Source organism: Echinops telfairi, unplaced genomic scaffold (assembly GCF_000313985.2).
Source record: "Echinops telfairi isolate 266 unplaced genomic scaffold, ASM31398v2 ScPeMD7_7407;HRSCAF=8445, whole genome shotgun sequence".
Classification (NCBI taxonomy): domain Eukaryota; kingdom Metazoa; phylum Chordata; class Mammalia; order Afrosoricida; family Tenrecidae; genus Echinops; species Echinops telfairi.
The window spans coordinates 7,342,474-7,356,919 of record NW_022111307.1 but is presented as its reverse complement, the minus strand read 5'-3'; the positions used below and the strand labels follow the sequence as shown (position 1 = coordinate 7,356,919).

Genomic DNA, 14,446 nt, shown 5'->3' with positions numbered 1-14,446 from the left:
CTGACAAAAGCTGAGTTTGCTTAAGATTCAAACTGGTGTCCAGGGGGTGAGAAACAAGGGAAGCTGACCTGGGGAAGTCACGAAGTAAATACCTGTTGTCGTTCTTCTTGTAGCTGTTGCCTCGCAGGGCGTGCCTACCCCCTTGGTGACATCCCTGAAGATCTTGTTCCCGTGGTCAAAAACCAGGTGGGCACTATTTTCACAGCTTTTCGACTTATCTCTGGTGAAAGCGTCCTTGTGGCCAAAGGTTAAGTGTTTGGGTTCCAACTGAGAGGTCAGTGAGTTCAAAGAAGAAGAGACGTCCACCTGGAAACCCCGTGGGACAGGATTGGGACAGGATTGCGCTGGTTTGTCGATCAGTAGGAGTTGGAATTGACTCAATGGACTATCACAACATACCTGTGGTTAAGATGCACTAAAATCCTGCTTAATGCTTACATGTGGGTCAGGAGCAACAGGCATTAATGTAGCAGAGAGCCCATACCCCAGCATGACTGAAGTCAGTAATTTTAACTGAGACTGGTTTTAAAGGCCAACTTATAGTGGCAATTTAAATTGGATTCCATTTTATTTCATCTAAATGAGAACCATTGCTTTAGCAGAATAACTTGGTAGGTATGCTAGGCCTGGAAAAGGAAAATGACCGCCTGTTTTTTCTCTCCCCACCCCCCGCCCCCTTGCAGGTGTTTGAATTTCTAATTCGCCTGCATTCAGCAGAAGCTTCCCCAGAGGAAGAGATATATCCCTATGTTCGGACTTTATTACATTTTGACACAAGAGAATTTTTAAATGTTTTGGCATTGGTAAGAAATAGCATGCTTCTAAGGTGTTTTCAAAGGAGGCTGTGTGATCTTTTTTCTTTTTCAGAGAAAGCCAGAAAAATAATCATCCTTATGCAAGTATAATCTTTATGCCTCAGCACTCAAAGTTGTAAATGCTTGGTTTTGTTTTCTCCGAAGTTCTTAATGGCACCTCTGCCCTTCTCACCCCATCCTCTCAAGCTTGCTCATTGAAAGGTTAGAGAAAGCAGGGTTAGCTGTTATGCAACCGTGAGTTCATGAATTATTTTTCCTGGCATTCCAAATGTGGAAGGAGGGCTGAAGAAGATGTGATGCTGGTGGGAACCAGTGTTGAAACGGAAAGCAGACTCCTGCTTAAAAGACACCCGTATGCATGTTTAATGAGATGGATTTGGTGTGCCAGGACTCTGTGCCCCTCGGGAATGGTTACATAAACCGACACAGCTTCTCAATTAAGTAGCATATACCTGTGTTTGTTTTGTTTTAAAGAGTTTTTGATTACTTGGAAAATTCTTACATTATATTGTTTAATGTTACGTGAACAGCTGGCTCACATACCACACACAGTTTTTGAAGGGAAAAAGAAAGGAAGGAAGTAGATGTAAATAATAGTAATAATTCATATGACTGTGAGATTGGACCATTTCTCCTAATGGACATATGCTACTTTTATTAATTGAATAAGATAATAAGTTGCTAACACCAGCACCATGGTAAGAAACTGAGAAGATTCAGAGTAACACAAAAAGTAGTACAAAAGTGTACAAAATGAAGTTTTAATGTTTTGACTTTTTTTTTTCCTCAAAGGAACACCTGGGGTGTAGCTAGATAAAGGGAAATATAAGGGCCCTTGGCATTTGGTATAATGTATAAGAATAAAGAACAGGAAATGGCAGGGACGTCCAAACGAGTGGTGGAGAGCATCAAAGAATTGCACCCAGTCTCCATCCTTTGGAGGGCTGGGATAGCACTGAACAAACGGATTCTGGAAGTGTACTGATGGCTGACGGCTGACATAGGCTGAAATCTGATATATCACGTGTACCGTGAAGCTTCAAAACAGTCTTTCTCTGAATCATTAATCTGCTTCCAAAAATGTATGTGTACTTCTATCTCAAGTAATCTCACTGGGCCCTGGAGTGTATGCAGACTTATAAATAATCTGAACATGGTCTACTACGCTCCATAAGGGGCGTGCAGGGTACTGCAGGGGCACTTAAGAGCATCTCTGGCAGGGGGTTGGGAAGGTTCTTAGAGGGAATGGCGGCCACGCTGAGTCTTATGGAGTGTATGAATAAATGTTAGACAGGGGGAGGGTCAGGAAAATATTCCAGGCAGGAAAGAATATGTTTTTAAAGCCTGGAAACAGGACAGCTATGTGTGTTCAGAGAATGTAGGAGAACCCTGGGTGACTGAGTCTGTAAGTGTAAGAGGTGGGCCCAGCAGAGCAGGGAGTAGTCAGAGCCACCGCCTGAGCTGGGGGTTCTGTCGGTGCTTGCTGGGAGCTTGAGAAAGCGCCTTGCCCATCGTGGTTGGCTGGGAGCTTTCATCGGGAATTTGTGTTGGGTTCTGTCAAATCTTCGTGCTACAGCTCTCCAACTGATCTTATGGGGGTTCTTTTATAGCTTGTTTGTTTGAGGCATTCCTTTAATAGATTTTTGCAGTATTGAACAAGCCTTTTCCCTCCCTTGAGATGCCCCCTTCCAGACCCACTGCCATCAAGATGACTCCAACTGACAGTGAACCTGTACAGAGTTTCTAAGGCTGTACATCTGTGTTAGACAGGGTTCTCTAGAGATATAAAACCAAATTGCTGATAATTAAATAAATTTATTTATAAAGGTAATTAGATATATAACAAGAAATGAACTGTTAAATCATATACAGATAAATATATAATACAAGAAATGAACAGTTAAATTATAAAGCACTACAAATGGCTTAGTACAACTAACTCCCGTGAGAGAGAGTTGTGAAAGACTAGCAGTCCTTCAAGTCTAGTCTGCTGCCAGATCTCCCTCTGTTTACAGAGAGAGCGAGGCTATCTCAGCACAGCAGCCAATCACAAGGCAGATCACCAACTATCAACTAACCGCCAGTCCCCAGCTCCAGAGATGTCTTAAAGGGACCTCAACTTACAGCGACACAGTCCACAGGTTAGGCGTCCCACAGGTAGTATAGCCTATAAATTGAGGCACAGGACAAGCAAGGCAGCCGCACACTGGTCCGGTGATCAAAGAGCAAGAGACAAGAAAGGCGAGGCTCACCGAGCCATTATCTCTCCGCTCTTCAGTTAATCCTACTTGTGTTTATCGGCCAGGCTGGCACAACAAACTATCTCAACATCTTTACAGGAGCACACAGCCTCGTCTGTCTCCCTCGGAGCAGCTGGCGGGTCTGAATCCACCACTTACCCTGTAGCACCACCAGAGCGTCTCTGAAGACAGGACAGAGATAAGGTTTTTATGACAGGTTCACAGGTGACATTGGTCTTTAGGCCCACAGCTGTGTGGGGTTATGTACGGGGCTGCTAACCACAAGGTCAGCAGTTCGAGCCCACTGGTTGCTCCAGGGCAGAAGGACGAGGCTTTCTGCTCCTGTGAAGAGTGGCAGGCGGACATCCACAGGGGCACTTCTGTCCTACAACGTCGCTATGAGTCGGGATCGACTCGGTGGCAGTGAGTTGGTTTCTGTGTGTTCAAACTCTGTGATTCTCCACTAGGACTTCTTTGCATTTTGTGTCCTCTAATGAGCAATGTATAATTAGGAACTGTTTGCAACATGCTTATAGTCTAACAATGCCACTTTGGTGGCAGTTAACTAGACCAAAATATGTCATATATATCATAATATTCACACTGTAGTGTATTAACTACTTAATTGTACGTACAGAAACAAACTTTAAATATCTGTTTCAAAGCCGTGAATATGTGCTGACAAAAGGAAAATTATATTTTTCCTTTCTGTCACTGCCCTAGTTTGGGAAATGCTTGCTAATTCTCGATAGTTCTGTGCTGCATTTGAGCAGCACTTTTATTAGCAGGTAGCTGCTTCTGTTTGTACCTGTAGGTTGACATCTCACTTCGACAGCCTGGCATGTGTGTTTCTGATCAAGCAGAAAAGAGGACTGGTAGACTTTCTAGGCCATCTACCTGTCTTTAGTCAGAGTCAAGTGTAATCCATTTACAAGTCAAAATTTCTGCTCCTTAAGCCTTCCAGATTGAAAATTCCTTCGGTCTCCTTGGTAACTCATTTCCGCATTTTTCAACTACCTCACAGCAAAGCAGTAATTAAAGAAAATGAAAATTTTTAAAATTATCTTTCCCTGTAACTAATTGAGTCGCACAGTCCAACAGTTGTTTGTGACCAGACTGCCATGGGCTGGATGGGCAGAGGAGGCAGGGCGTGCCAATGAGAAAACCGACCCCCAAAGCACGGGGCATCAGAGGACACAGTGAAGGGCAGCAGGCAGTCTGGTTTGAGTGTAATTGTGATGTGGTCTTGAAAGTTCATAGCGCCGAGATTCCTCTTTTATCTCTTAGAACAAGAAGGAGTCCATTTCCTTGTTTCAGGAACAAGCAGTCAGTCATTTGCTTGCGTATCTGAAACATTCTCAGAGCCTAGTGTGCCAAGTCAAAGCCAGGACAGATCTGCGAGTTCTTCATCATTTTTATTATTCAATAAATATTTTTTGTTTCAAGTTTTGATAATGGATACGTTTTCAATCCCTCATAGTTGTGCCCTGTGGGTACTAGCCATTTTTGTGACATTCTGTTCTGTATTGCCAGACAAAGTTCAGTGCCGCTATTTGCTCTGATGCATGTTCTAGTCAAAATGCATTTGATCTACTTGAGCAGGCACATAAAATAAATAGTACTTTATTTGGCAGTGGTTTTTGTTCCAACATTTTACTGTGGTTTGGGGGAAAGTGTGCAGAGCAAATTAGTTTTCCATTCAACAGCTTATATAAACTTTGTTTCATGACATTCCTTCATAGCTGCAGTCCCCGCGGTGCAACCTAAGGGCACACTTCTCACCACCTCCCTGGGCTCCCTGTTTCCATCAGTCTATCTTGTCCGGTTTTTGAGCTTCGTTTGGGGGCACATGCTACCCTTTTGCAGTTTCAAATGCAAGGTCTCCTGGGGCTGATAGCTCTGAGGAATCTGCTCCTCACCTGGGTTCTTGTGCACTCGGTAGGCCTGTCTGTTGTTTGGCTATCAGGTGATCTCCAGGAGTGGGCTCGGTTCCAGGGCTAAAGGGTGTTGTGGGGGTTAGTAGTCTCAGGGGTTCCATTAGTCCCTATCATGCCAGTCTAGTCTAGTCTTTGTCCATGATTTTGAATTTCGTTCTGCATTTTTTCTCATGCTCTCTTCAAGACCTTCTATTGTGATTTCTCCCAGAAGGGTCATTCGTGGTAGCAACCTGTGTTCTCTGGTCTCAGGCTCCTAGGGGCTGAGCAGCCAGTAGGGGCTGTGGGTTGTGTGATTCTGTAGTCCTTTGGGCTCATTGTTTTCCTGCGCCTTTGAGTTTCTTCACTCCTCTATGCTTCAGATGGGAACAGACCAGTAGTTTTATCTCAGATGGCCACTCAACAGCTTTTAAAACCTGAACTTGCTACTCACCAAATTTGGGTCAAGAGCTTTGCCCTCAGGAACCATGTTATGCCAGTTAACTTGTATGCCCCTGAGACTCTGTCCTAACCCCTGAAGCCCAATGGCTCAGTCCTTCCTTCTAGTGTTTGGTTATGGCTAGGAAGCTTAGATAACTTTGCCCTTCTATGGCCTGCAGTATATACCTGAATATAGTCACAACACATCCGAATGCATATGTAGAAATCTCCACGCCAAACCTATGTGTGCTTGCGTGTATACATACGCCCATATGTATGCACTTATGCCCCACACCTGTTCAGCTTGCAGAGCTATCCATGTGCCAACTCCTAAATTATTGTTTGCGTTTACTGTTACTGCAGGATTGATGATGTAGTAGGATTTGCAGCGGTTGCTTTTTCCTGTGCCCCTCCTGTGTCTTCCTGGGCTTTGGTCATTTTGTGCTGACCTCCCCTGACTGTGGATTGCCTTTTCTTCACCCTATTAATATGTGTCTGCTGTGGAGTTAGTCACTTTCTTCCCACCCCACCCTCCCTTTGTCCCGCTCATAAACATCAAAGCATTTTTCTTTCTGTGTACAGCCTTTAAACATTTTTTTAAAGTATCAGAATATTTGTCCTTTCGTGATTGATTGATTTCACGCGACATCATGCCCTCCAGGTTCATCCACGTTGTGAGAGGTTCACGGTTTTCTTTTTGAAGGTCGCACAGTATCTGGTTGCATGTACGTAACTGCAGTTTCTCCGTCCGTGTGCTGACGGTCACTTAGGTTGTTTCCATCTTTTTGCAGTTGTGAATAATGCTGCGATGAATGCGGGTGTGGATGTATCTATTCGTGTCACAAGGCTCATGCTCCAGGATTGCAGAATCATGTGGCATCGGTTTCTGACTCTTAAGGAAACACCATTCCATTTTCCACAGTGGCTATGTTATTTTACAATCCACCAGAATGTGTGAAAGTTCTGATCTCTCCACACCCTCACCAGCATTTGTTGTTTTCTGTTTTTATTATTGCTAGTAGTGTTGGGTTACGATGATATCCCACTGATACTGATTTGCATCGCTGGATAAGTGTTGGACTGTTAACCTCAAGATTGATTGTTTGATTTATGGTGCTATCTGCACCATAAAGATTTATAAAATGCCTTGGAAACCTTTGATAGTGTAGTTGGATAAGTATTGGGCTGCTAAGCACAAGTTGAACAGTATGAACCTACCAGCCACTCTGGGAGAAGCACAAGGCTTTCTGCTCGCTCAGAGCCTTGGAAACCCAAAGAGGCAGTTCTACTTGGCCTCCATGAGTCAGAATTGGGTCGCTATGAATCAGAATCGACTAGAAGGTAGTTAAGTGTAGGGCAGTAGGTTTTTAGTGGCTAATGATGGCAAGCATCTCTTCATGCACTTGCTGGCCACTTGAATGTCTTCTTTGGCAAAGCATCTTCATGTGTTTTGCCCATTTTTAAATTGATTGATGGTCTTTTTGTTGTTCACGTGTTGACATTTTCTATAAATTTTAATGTTTAGTCCCCTTGTCAGATATGTCATTGCCAAAGTTTTAATTTTACTAGTGTGTAGGTTCTCTGTTTACTCTTGAACATTTTGATGCACTCAAATGTTTACTTTTTAGAAGGCCCCCGTCATCTAGTTTATCTTTTGATGTCTGTGAATTTTCAGTTCTGTGTGATAGTCAGCTCGTGCCATATATTAAGGTCCTAAGTTTGTCTGTATTTTTTTCATTGGTGATCTTTATATTTCTAGATTTTACATGTGGTCTTTGATCCATCTTGAGTTGGTTTTTGTATATGATGTAAGGTATGAATCTATTTTATTTTTATGAAAGAGGATATCCAATTTTGTCAGCAACATTTGTGAAAGAGATAAAATTATCTCTTCCCCTCTTAATGAACCTCAACCCTTTGTCAAAGTTGAGATATCCAAAGGTGGATGGATTTACTTCTGGTTGTAAAATTCTATTCCATTAGTCTGTGCATCTGTTTTTGTACCAATGCCAGGCTATTTTGACTGCTGTGGCTTAGAAATAGGTTCTAAGATCAGGAAGTATGAGGCCTCCTACTTCGTTCTTCTTTTTCCGTAATGCTTTTCTTATCTGGTATCGCTCTACTTTTTGAATAGAGTTAGTAATTAGTTTTCCATCTCTTTAGAGGATGTGGATGGAATCTGGATCAGGACTGCATGACATCTGTAGGTTGCTTTGGGCAGTGTTGACATTTTCACAATGTTAAGACATCCTGTCCATGAGCATGGTATGGTATGTTCTTCCATTTCTGTAGAAACAGCCTCTAGTGGTCTCTTTTGGTTTCTTCGTATAAATCTTTTATGTAGCTAAGTAGGTTTCCTCCTAAGTATTTTTGGTGGCTATTATAAATGGTATTTTCCTGATTTCCTTTTCAGGATTCCCTTTGATATTTAAAGGAATCCACCTGATTTTTGTTTGTTAACCTTGTACCCTGCCAATTTGCTGAATGCTTCTATTAGTTTCAATTGATTTATTATATAATCTTTGGGGTTTTATAATATAATATATTCAGGGCCACATCTTTTGCAAATATGGATAGATTTACTTCTTCCTACAAATTTATGTGTGTGGGTTTTTTTTAAATGTTTTTATTTCCCTTTCCTGCTATTGCTCGAGTTCTTTTGCTGCAGTATTGAATAGGGGTGGTGACAGAGGCGTCCTGGTCTCATCCCCATTCAGTCTCTCTGGGGATGTTGGCTATTAGTTCTGTGTAAATGTCCTGCATTCTGTTGAGGAATTTCCCTTCTATTTTTATTTTGCTGAGAGTTTTTATCGGGAAAAGCTTTTAGATTTGTGTCATGCTTTTCCAAATCAATTGATATGATCCGTTGGTTCTTACCCTTTATTTATGTGGTAAATTACATTGATTGTTTTCTAATGTTAAACCGTATTTGCATACTTGGTATGAATTCCACTTGGTCATGGTGTACTATTATTATTGTGTTAGAGCAGTGGTTCAATCTTCCTAATGCCGCAACCCTTTCATACAGTTCCTCATGTTGTGACCCCCAGCCATAAAATTATTTTTGTTGCTACTTCATAATTGTCATTTTGCTACTGTTAGGAATCGGGTGATCCCTGTGAAAGGGTTGTTTGACCCTCGAAGGGGTCACAACCCTCAGATTCAGAACTGCCGTGTTAGATTCTGTCGCATAGGATTTTGTTGAGATTTTTTTTTTATCTATTCACGGGGGATATTGGTTTATAATTTTTTTCTTTTAGTGATGCCCTTGCCTGGCTTTGGTACCAAGTTAATCATGACTTCATAGCATGAATTCAGGAATATTCCTTCCTATTCCATGCTCCGAAATAGTCTGAGCAGAATGGGCCAACTCGACCACCAGAGTGCTTTGTCGAACCCTCTGTGAAACTACCTGGGCCTGAACCTTTATTGTTGGAAGGGTTTATTTTGTTTTTAATGACCTATTCCGTTTCTTCTTTTATTATTAATCTGTTCAAATGTTCTACTTTATTACGTGTTAATTGAGAACTTTCTCTACCTACAACCATTCTGTGTAGGTTTTCAAATTTGTTGGATATAGTTCTTCATGATGTCCTGTTATTGTTACTTTTATTTCACTTAATCTAACATCACCCATTTCGTATCTCATTTGTGTTATTTGAATCTCTCTCTCTTTCTATTAATTTTGACAGTGGTGTGTCAATTTTATTAATCCTTTCAAATAACCACTTCTAATCTTATGGCTCCTTCTATTGTTTTCAGTTTCATTTGTTTCTTTTGTGACCGTGGACTTTATTTGCTGTCTTGTTGTATGTTCTAGATTTTAAGGGTAAAGTGCTGGTTTTAGCCCTTCCTGTTTGATATGTGCATTTATTGCTTCACATTGACCTCTGAGTCCTGTTTTGCTATGTCACAAAGGTTTTGGTGTATTGTGTTTTTATTCTCATTTATTCTAGGATTTTAAAATTTTTATTTCATTTTTCATTTCTTCTATTACTCAGTGGTTTTTAAGCAGAGTGTTATTCAATGCCCATATACTTGACATCCCTGTTAGGGATTTTTAGTTTTATAGCATTGTGTCTGAGAAGATAATTTATATTACTCCAAGGTTGTTTTGCTTTGTTGATGCTTGCCTCCGTTCTGGGGAATGATCCTTGTGCTGTGGAAATGAATGTCCACTGCCCTGTTGCTGGGTGAAGTCTTCTGTGTGTGTGTGAGCCCGCATTGGTTGATTGTGTTGTTTACATCGTCCACACCTTGAGAAACTCTTCTTGAGTTTCTTCCTAGCTGTTCTGCTCGTCATCCAGAGTGATTGAAGTCACCAGTATCATCATGAGATTGTCTTATTTCTCTTTTCTACTCTGTTGAAGTTTGTTTATGTTATTTTAAAGCTCTTTCATTAGGTTTATAGATACTTGTTATGGTCTTGCCCTCTTGTCAGATTGACCTTTCAATCATTTTGTAATGCTTTTCCTTGTCTCTTATGCTAACTTTTGCCATAAAGTCTAGAAATTGATACTGACTCCTGCTCTTTTTTGGTTGCTGTTTGCATGATATAGTTGTCATCCTTTTATTTTTAAGTTATGTAGGGAGCTTTAAAATGTTTGTGCAAAAGTTAAATTAAAAGATAGTATAATTTTTCTATGCACCTTTTAAAGCCCCTGTGTATTTATCTTTGTCTAAAGTGCATCTCTTCTGGACGGCACATTGATGGGCCCTGTTTTCTTATCCATCTGCCCATCTCTGTTTTTTGACTGGTGCATTGAATCCACTTATATATCTATAGGCATGAATTTGTTGCTGTCATTTTGTTGTTGGTGTGCATGTGTTGTTACATGTACTTTTCTGTACTGAGTCCTTTTTGTTTGTGTGTTTCCTTTGTTTCTATTTTTGTTTGTTTTTTTTTAAATCATTTTATTGGGGCTCTTACATCTCTTATCACAATCCATACATTCCTCCAATGTGTCAAACACATTTACACATTTTCTTTTTTCTTTTTTTAATTTAATCATTTTATTGGGGGCTCATACAACTCTTATCACAATCCATACATACACCCATTGGGTCAAGCACATTTGTACATTTGTTGACATCATCATTCTCGAAACATTTGGTTTCTGCTTGAGCCCTTGGTATCAGTTCCTCGTTTTTCCCTCCCAAGACACTCAATTTTTGTTAAGTGCTAACTGACTTGCCCCTTCCCCCCTCCCATCTTGGAAAGTTGGCTGCTAGTTGACCTGCCTGTTCTCCTTCCCCTGATGGGAAAGTCTCTGCTGGTGGTTAGTTTTAGAATGTACTCCCATGATCCCAGGTTCTGGACACCACAATTAGTTTTGGTTATTATTCAATATATCATTTGTTCTAATTATTTTCCAATATTGTTCCCTGCGATGTTGTAATCTGAATGGTGTAGTTAATCTTGTTATGGTAACCAGGATGTTATAATCAATTTTTGTGTAGTTTCTTTTAAAAAAAAAATCATTTTATTGGGGGCTCATACAACTCTTGCCATAATCATTTTCAAAGCATTTTCTTTCTACTTGAGCCCTTGGTATCAGCTCCTCCTCCTCTCGTTGTGACCCCTTGATAAATTATAAATTATTATTATTTTCATATCTTACACCATCTGCTGTCTCCCTTCACCCACATTTCTGTTGCTTGTCCCCTTGTGTGTGTGCGGTGGGGGGTGGGGTTTATACGTCCATCATTGTGATCATTCCCCCTTTCTCCCCGCACCTTCCCCCCACCCCCCCTACCCTCATGGTGTCACTACTTTCATTACTGTTCCTGATTCAGTGTGCCAAGAGCTCTTATCTGTACAGTGTACATGCGCTGGTCTAGCCAGATTTGCAAGGTAGGACTGGGATCATGATGAGGGGTGGAGGAGCATTAAGGAACTAGAGGAGTGTTGTGTGTTTCGTTGATGCTGTACTGCACCCTGGCTAGCTCGTCCCTTCCTTGTAACCCTTCTATGAGGGAATGTCCAATTGTCTACAAATGTGCTTTGGGTCTCCACTTCGACCCTTCTCATTTGCATTGATATGATTGTTTGTTTTGGGTGTTTCTATTGATTTTATGTTTACTGAATCTTTGTGATTTTCTTTTTATTTGAAGACTATTTATTAATTTTCTTTTGGGTTACCCTGAAATTTGCTTTTATCTTTCTCAGTTTATAGCAGTGTGTTCTTTCTTAATGCTGCCTTAACTTCCTCTCCATATGGAAGTTCTGTAACTGCACCATTTATCCCCTCTGATTTGATTGGCAGTGTTTTTAGAATAGGAGACTTAGTCTTTGTAAGTAAGCGTGAAGAATTTTCGCAGTTTGACAGTTTTACCATTATAATTTTTAAAATACCGTTTTTGAAGATCATTTCTTTTTAGTTGTCATAGAAATCATAAAGATTATTTTTCATGGCAGTTGATAAACTACGTTTCAGTTATCATTTCCAAATGCATAGACTGGATGGCCAAGCGTGTGGCCTTCCTTTGTCCTGCCTCAAACCCTTTCTCCTAAATTGCCTCTTGCCATTACTGTTGCTTCTCATTTTCTTTGCTATTAGACCTTTCCCGACTTCCTTTCAGAAACCACTTTCTCATTATATGGTAACTGCTCAGTTTCTACATTGTTGATCTACTTTTAAGTCTCTGAATAGCATGTGATATCAAATGTTGTAGCTTTCCACTTATTCTCTAGAAACAACTTATTGTTAAAGATAGGTAAGGAAAAGTTATCTTATGTGAGAATTTACTTGGATATTTTTTTCTTTAAAAATATTTTATTCTGTTTAGGTGAAAGTTTTTTTTTTTAAATCAATTTATTGGGGCTCATACAATTCATCACAATACACAGATCAATTGTGTAAAGCACATCTATACATTTGTTGCCCTCATTATTCCCAAAATTCGCTTTCCTCTTGGGTTCCCGGAATCAGCTCATTTTCCTTTTTTCCCCTCCCCCTCCCTTCCTCCTCCCCTCTCCCCCATGCACCCTTGATAATTTATAAATTATTATTGTATCTTATATTACACTGTCCGGCGTCTCCCGTCACCCACCCCTCTGCTGCCCGTCCCCCAGAGAGGAGGTTATATGTAGCTCCCTGTGATCCATTCCCCCTTTCTACACCCCCTTTCCCTCCTGGTATCGCCACTGTCACCCCTGGTCCTGAGAGGTTTACTTGGATTTTTAAAAACAATTTAATATCTTATTGCCTTCAACAATTTGCAAAAAATAATTAAATTTTTTTTCATCCTTTAGACTTTTGAAGATTTTAAAAATGACAAGCAAGCTGTGGAATATCAACAACGAATTGTGGATATTTTGTTGAAAGTAAGTATTTAAGGAATACATGACTTTAGTGATGCTTATATTAAGATCATTGATTATTTTGTAGCAAGTCGTAAAATACTCCTATTTAGTGTAAGAATAGGTTGCAATTATATTTTAAATCCTTTTTGATGAACCCTTTGTTCCCAAGAGCTGAATGAAATGCTAATCGTTCATTCAGACAACATTTAATATATCTCAGCTTTCTGCAGCACACAGGATGCTACTCTTGATAAATGCTTATTTTAACAACGGTTGTGTTCTTGTGATTACATGCAATGCTAGCCTCGAACTTCAGAGTGGTTTAAGGGAGTATCCATAAGAAGCATGCTCTCATCTCATACAGCAGCCGTCCCTATGCCGCCAAGGGAGGGCCATAGTTTTCCCATGGCCTTCAAGGGCCAGGCAGCACCCAGAGATGAGCTTCCAGTGCACGAGATCCAGCACACGGCTGGGTGGAGTTCCGTGCTGTTGCTCACGACTGAGTGCAGAGACAGGTTCCCTTCCTTTCATCTGCTCAGCTGCGGCCTGGCCAGTGTCGGCTTGCAGTTGAAAGCATGGCCTGTTCATTCTGCTCGTTTGGCTGTAAAATGGAGGTTCCTTCCCTTTAACAACTTCTACCTTATTCTCAACAACAGAGCTGACTTTTGATTAAAATGATCGCATCCTAGGAGCACAGGTTTTGGAGACCAAACTTAAAAGTTGTACGTAACATTCCTGCACTACATGTGCAGTAGTAGTTCTTTATCTTTTTCAAAGCACATGTCTTTACATTTGGTAACAGAGCTCCTCACTTTGTAGCTATTAACCTTGCAAATAAGCAGTGATAATATGAGAATAGGATTGCTAAAATCCCAAATAATTCCACTTCCATACTCGGTGGTTCTTATGGATCCAAAATGCCTTCCTAGAGGGTCTCCCTGTCTTTAATCTTTTTCTTTTTTGTTTTGTGATCTTGCCTCACCTCTGCCTGCTATTATTCGATGGCTCCTCATTGGATTAGGTGGAATTAAATCCTGCTGTGAGTGTAATGTAACACTCAAAATAACAATAATCATGGGAATTTATTTTTCTCAAGTAAGTCTGGGGTTAGGAAGTCTGATCTCATCAAATGGCTTCAGAGATACAGGTTTTACCAAGAAAACAGGTTTGATTCTGTGCTGCTGTTATCCAAGCACATGGATTCTGTCTTAGGGCACAGCCATCCCATGTTAATTCTGTCCAGCCTGGATTCAGGAAGAAGTGTTTCTTTTCTTAAAGGAAGTTTCTTAGAAGTTCTAAACTAAGCAGGTACATAAGCAAATGTGGTGAAGAAAGCTGATGGTGCCCAGCTATCAAAAGATATAGTTTCTGGGGTCTTAAAGGCTTGAAGATAAACAAGCGGCTGTCTAGCTGAGAAGCAACAAAGTCCACATGGAAGAAGCACACCAGCCTGTGTGATCACAAGGTGCCAAAGGGATCAGTTATCAGGCATCAGAAAACAAAAAATCATTATCAGTGGGTGCTCACCTCCCCGATACGATCGCTGAAGACAAATGGGTGCATAAGCAAATGTGATGAAGAAAGCTGATGGTGCCCAGCTATCAAAAGAGAGCGTTTGGAGTCTTAAAGGCTTGAAGGTAAACAAGTGGCCATCTAGCTCAGAAGCAACAAAGCCCACCTGGAAGAAACACACCAGCTTGTGTGATCATGAGGTGTCAAAGGGATCAGGGA

At 40.8% G+C, this 14,446-nt stretch overlaps 1 protein-coding gene across 4 annotated transcripts in view; it reads left to right on the top strand.

The window, feature by feature from the left end:
- VPS8 (VPS8 subunit of CORVET complex) overlaps positions 1 to 14,446 on the top strand; it is a 285,882-nt gene that overhangs the window by 144,792 nt on the left and 126,644 nt on the right. For all 4 annotated transcript variants that reach the window (XM_045296423.1, XM_045296425.1, XM_045296426.1 and 1 more), the window contains 3 exons: positions 114 to 186; positions 684 to 803; positions 12,665 to 12,736. In XM_045296423.1, coding sequence (XP_045152358.1) covers positions 114 to 186; positions 684 to 803; positions 12,665 to 12,736 — 265 coding nt within the window. The remainder of the gene's footprint in view (positions 1 to 113; positions 187 to 683; positions 804 to 12,664; positions 12,737 to 14,446) is intronic.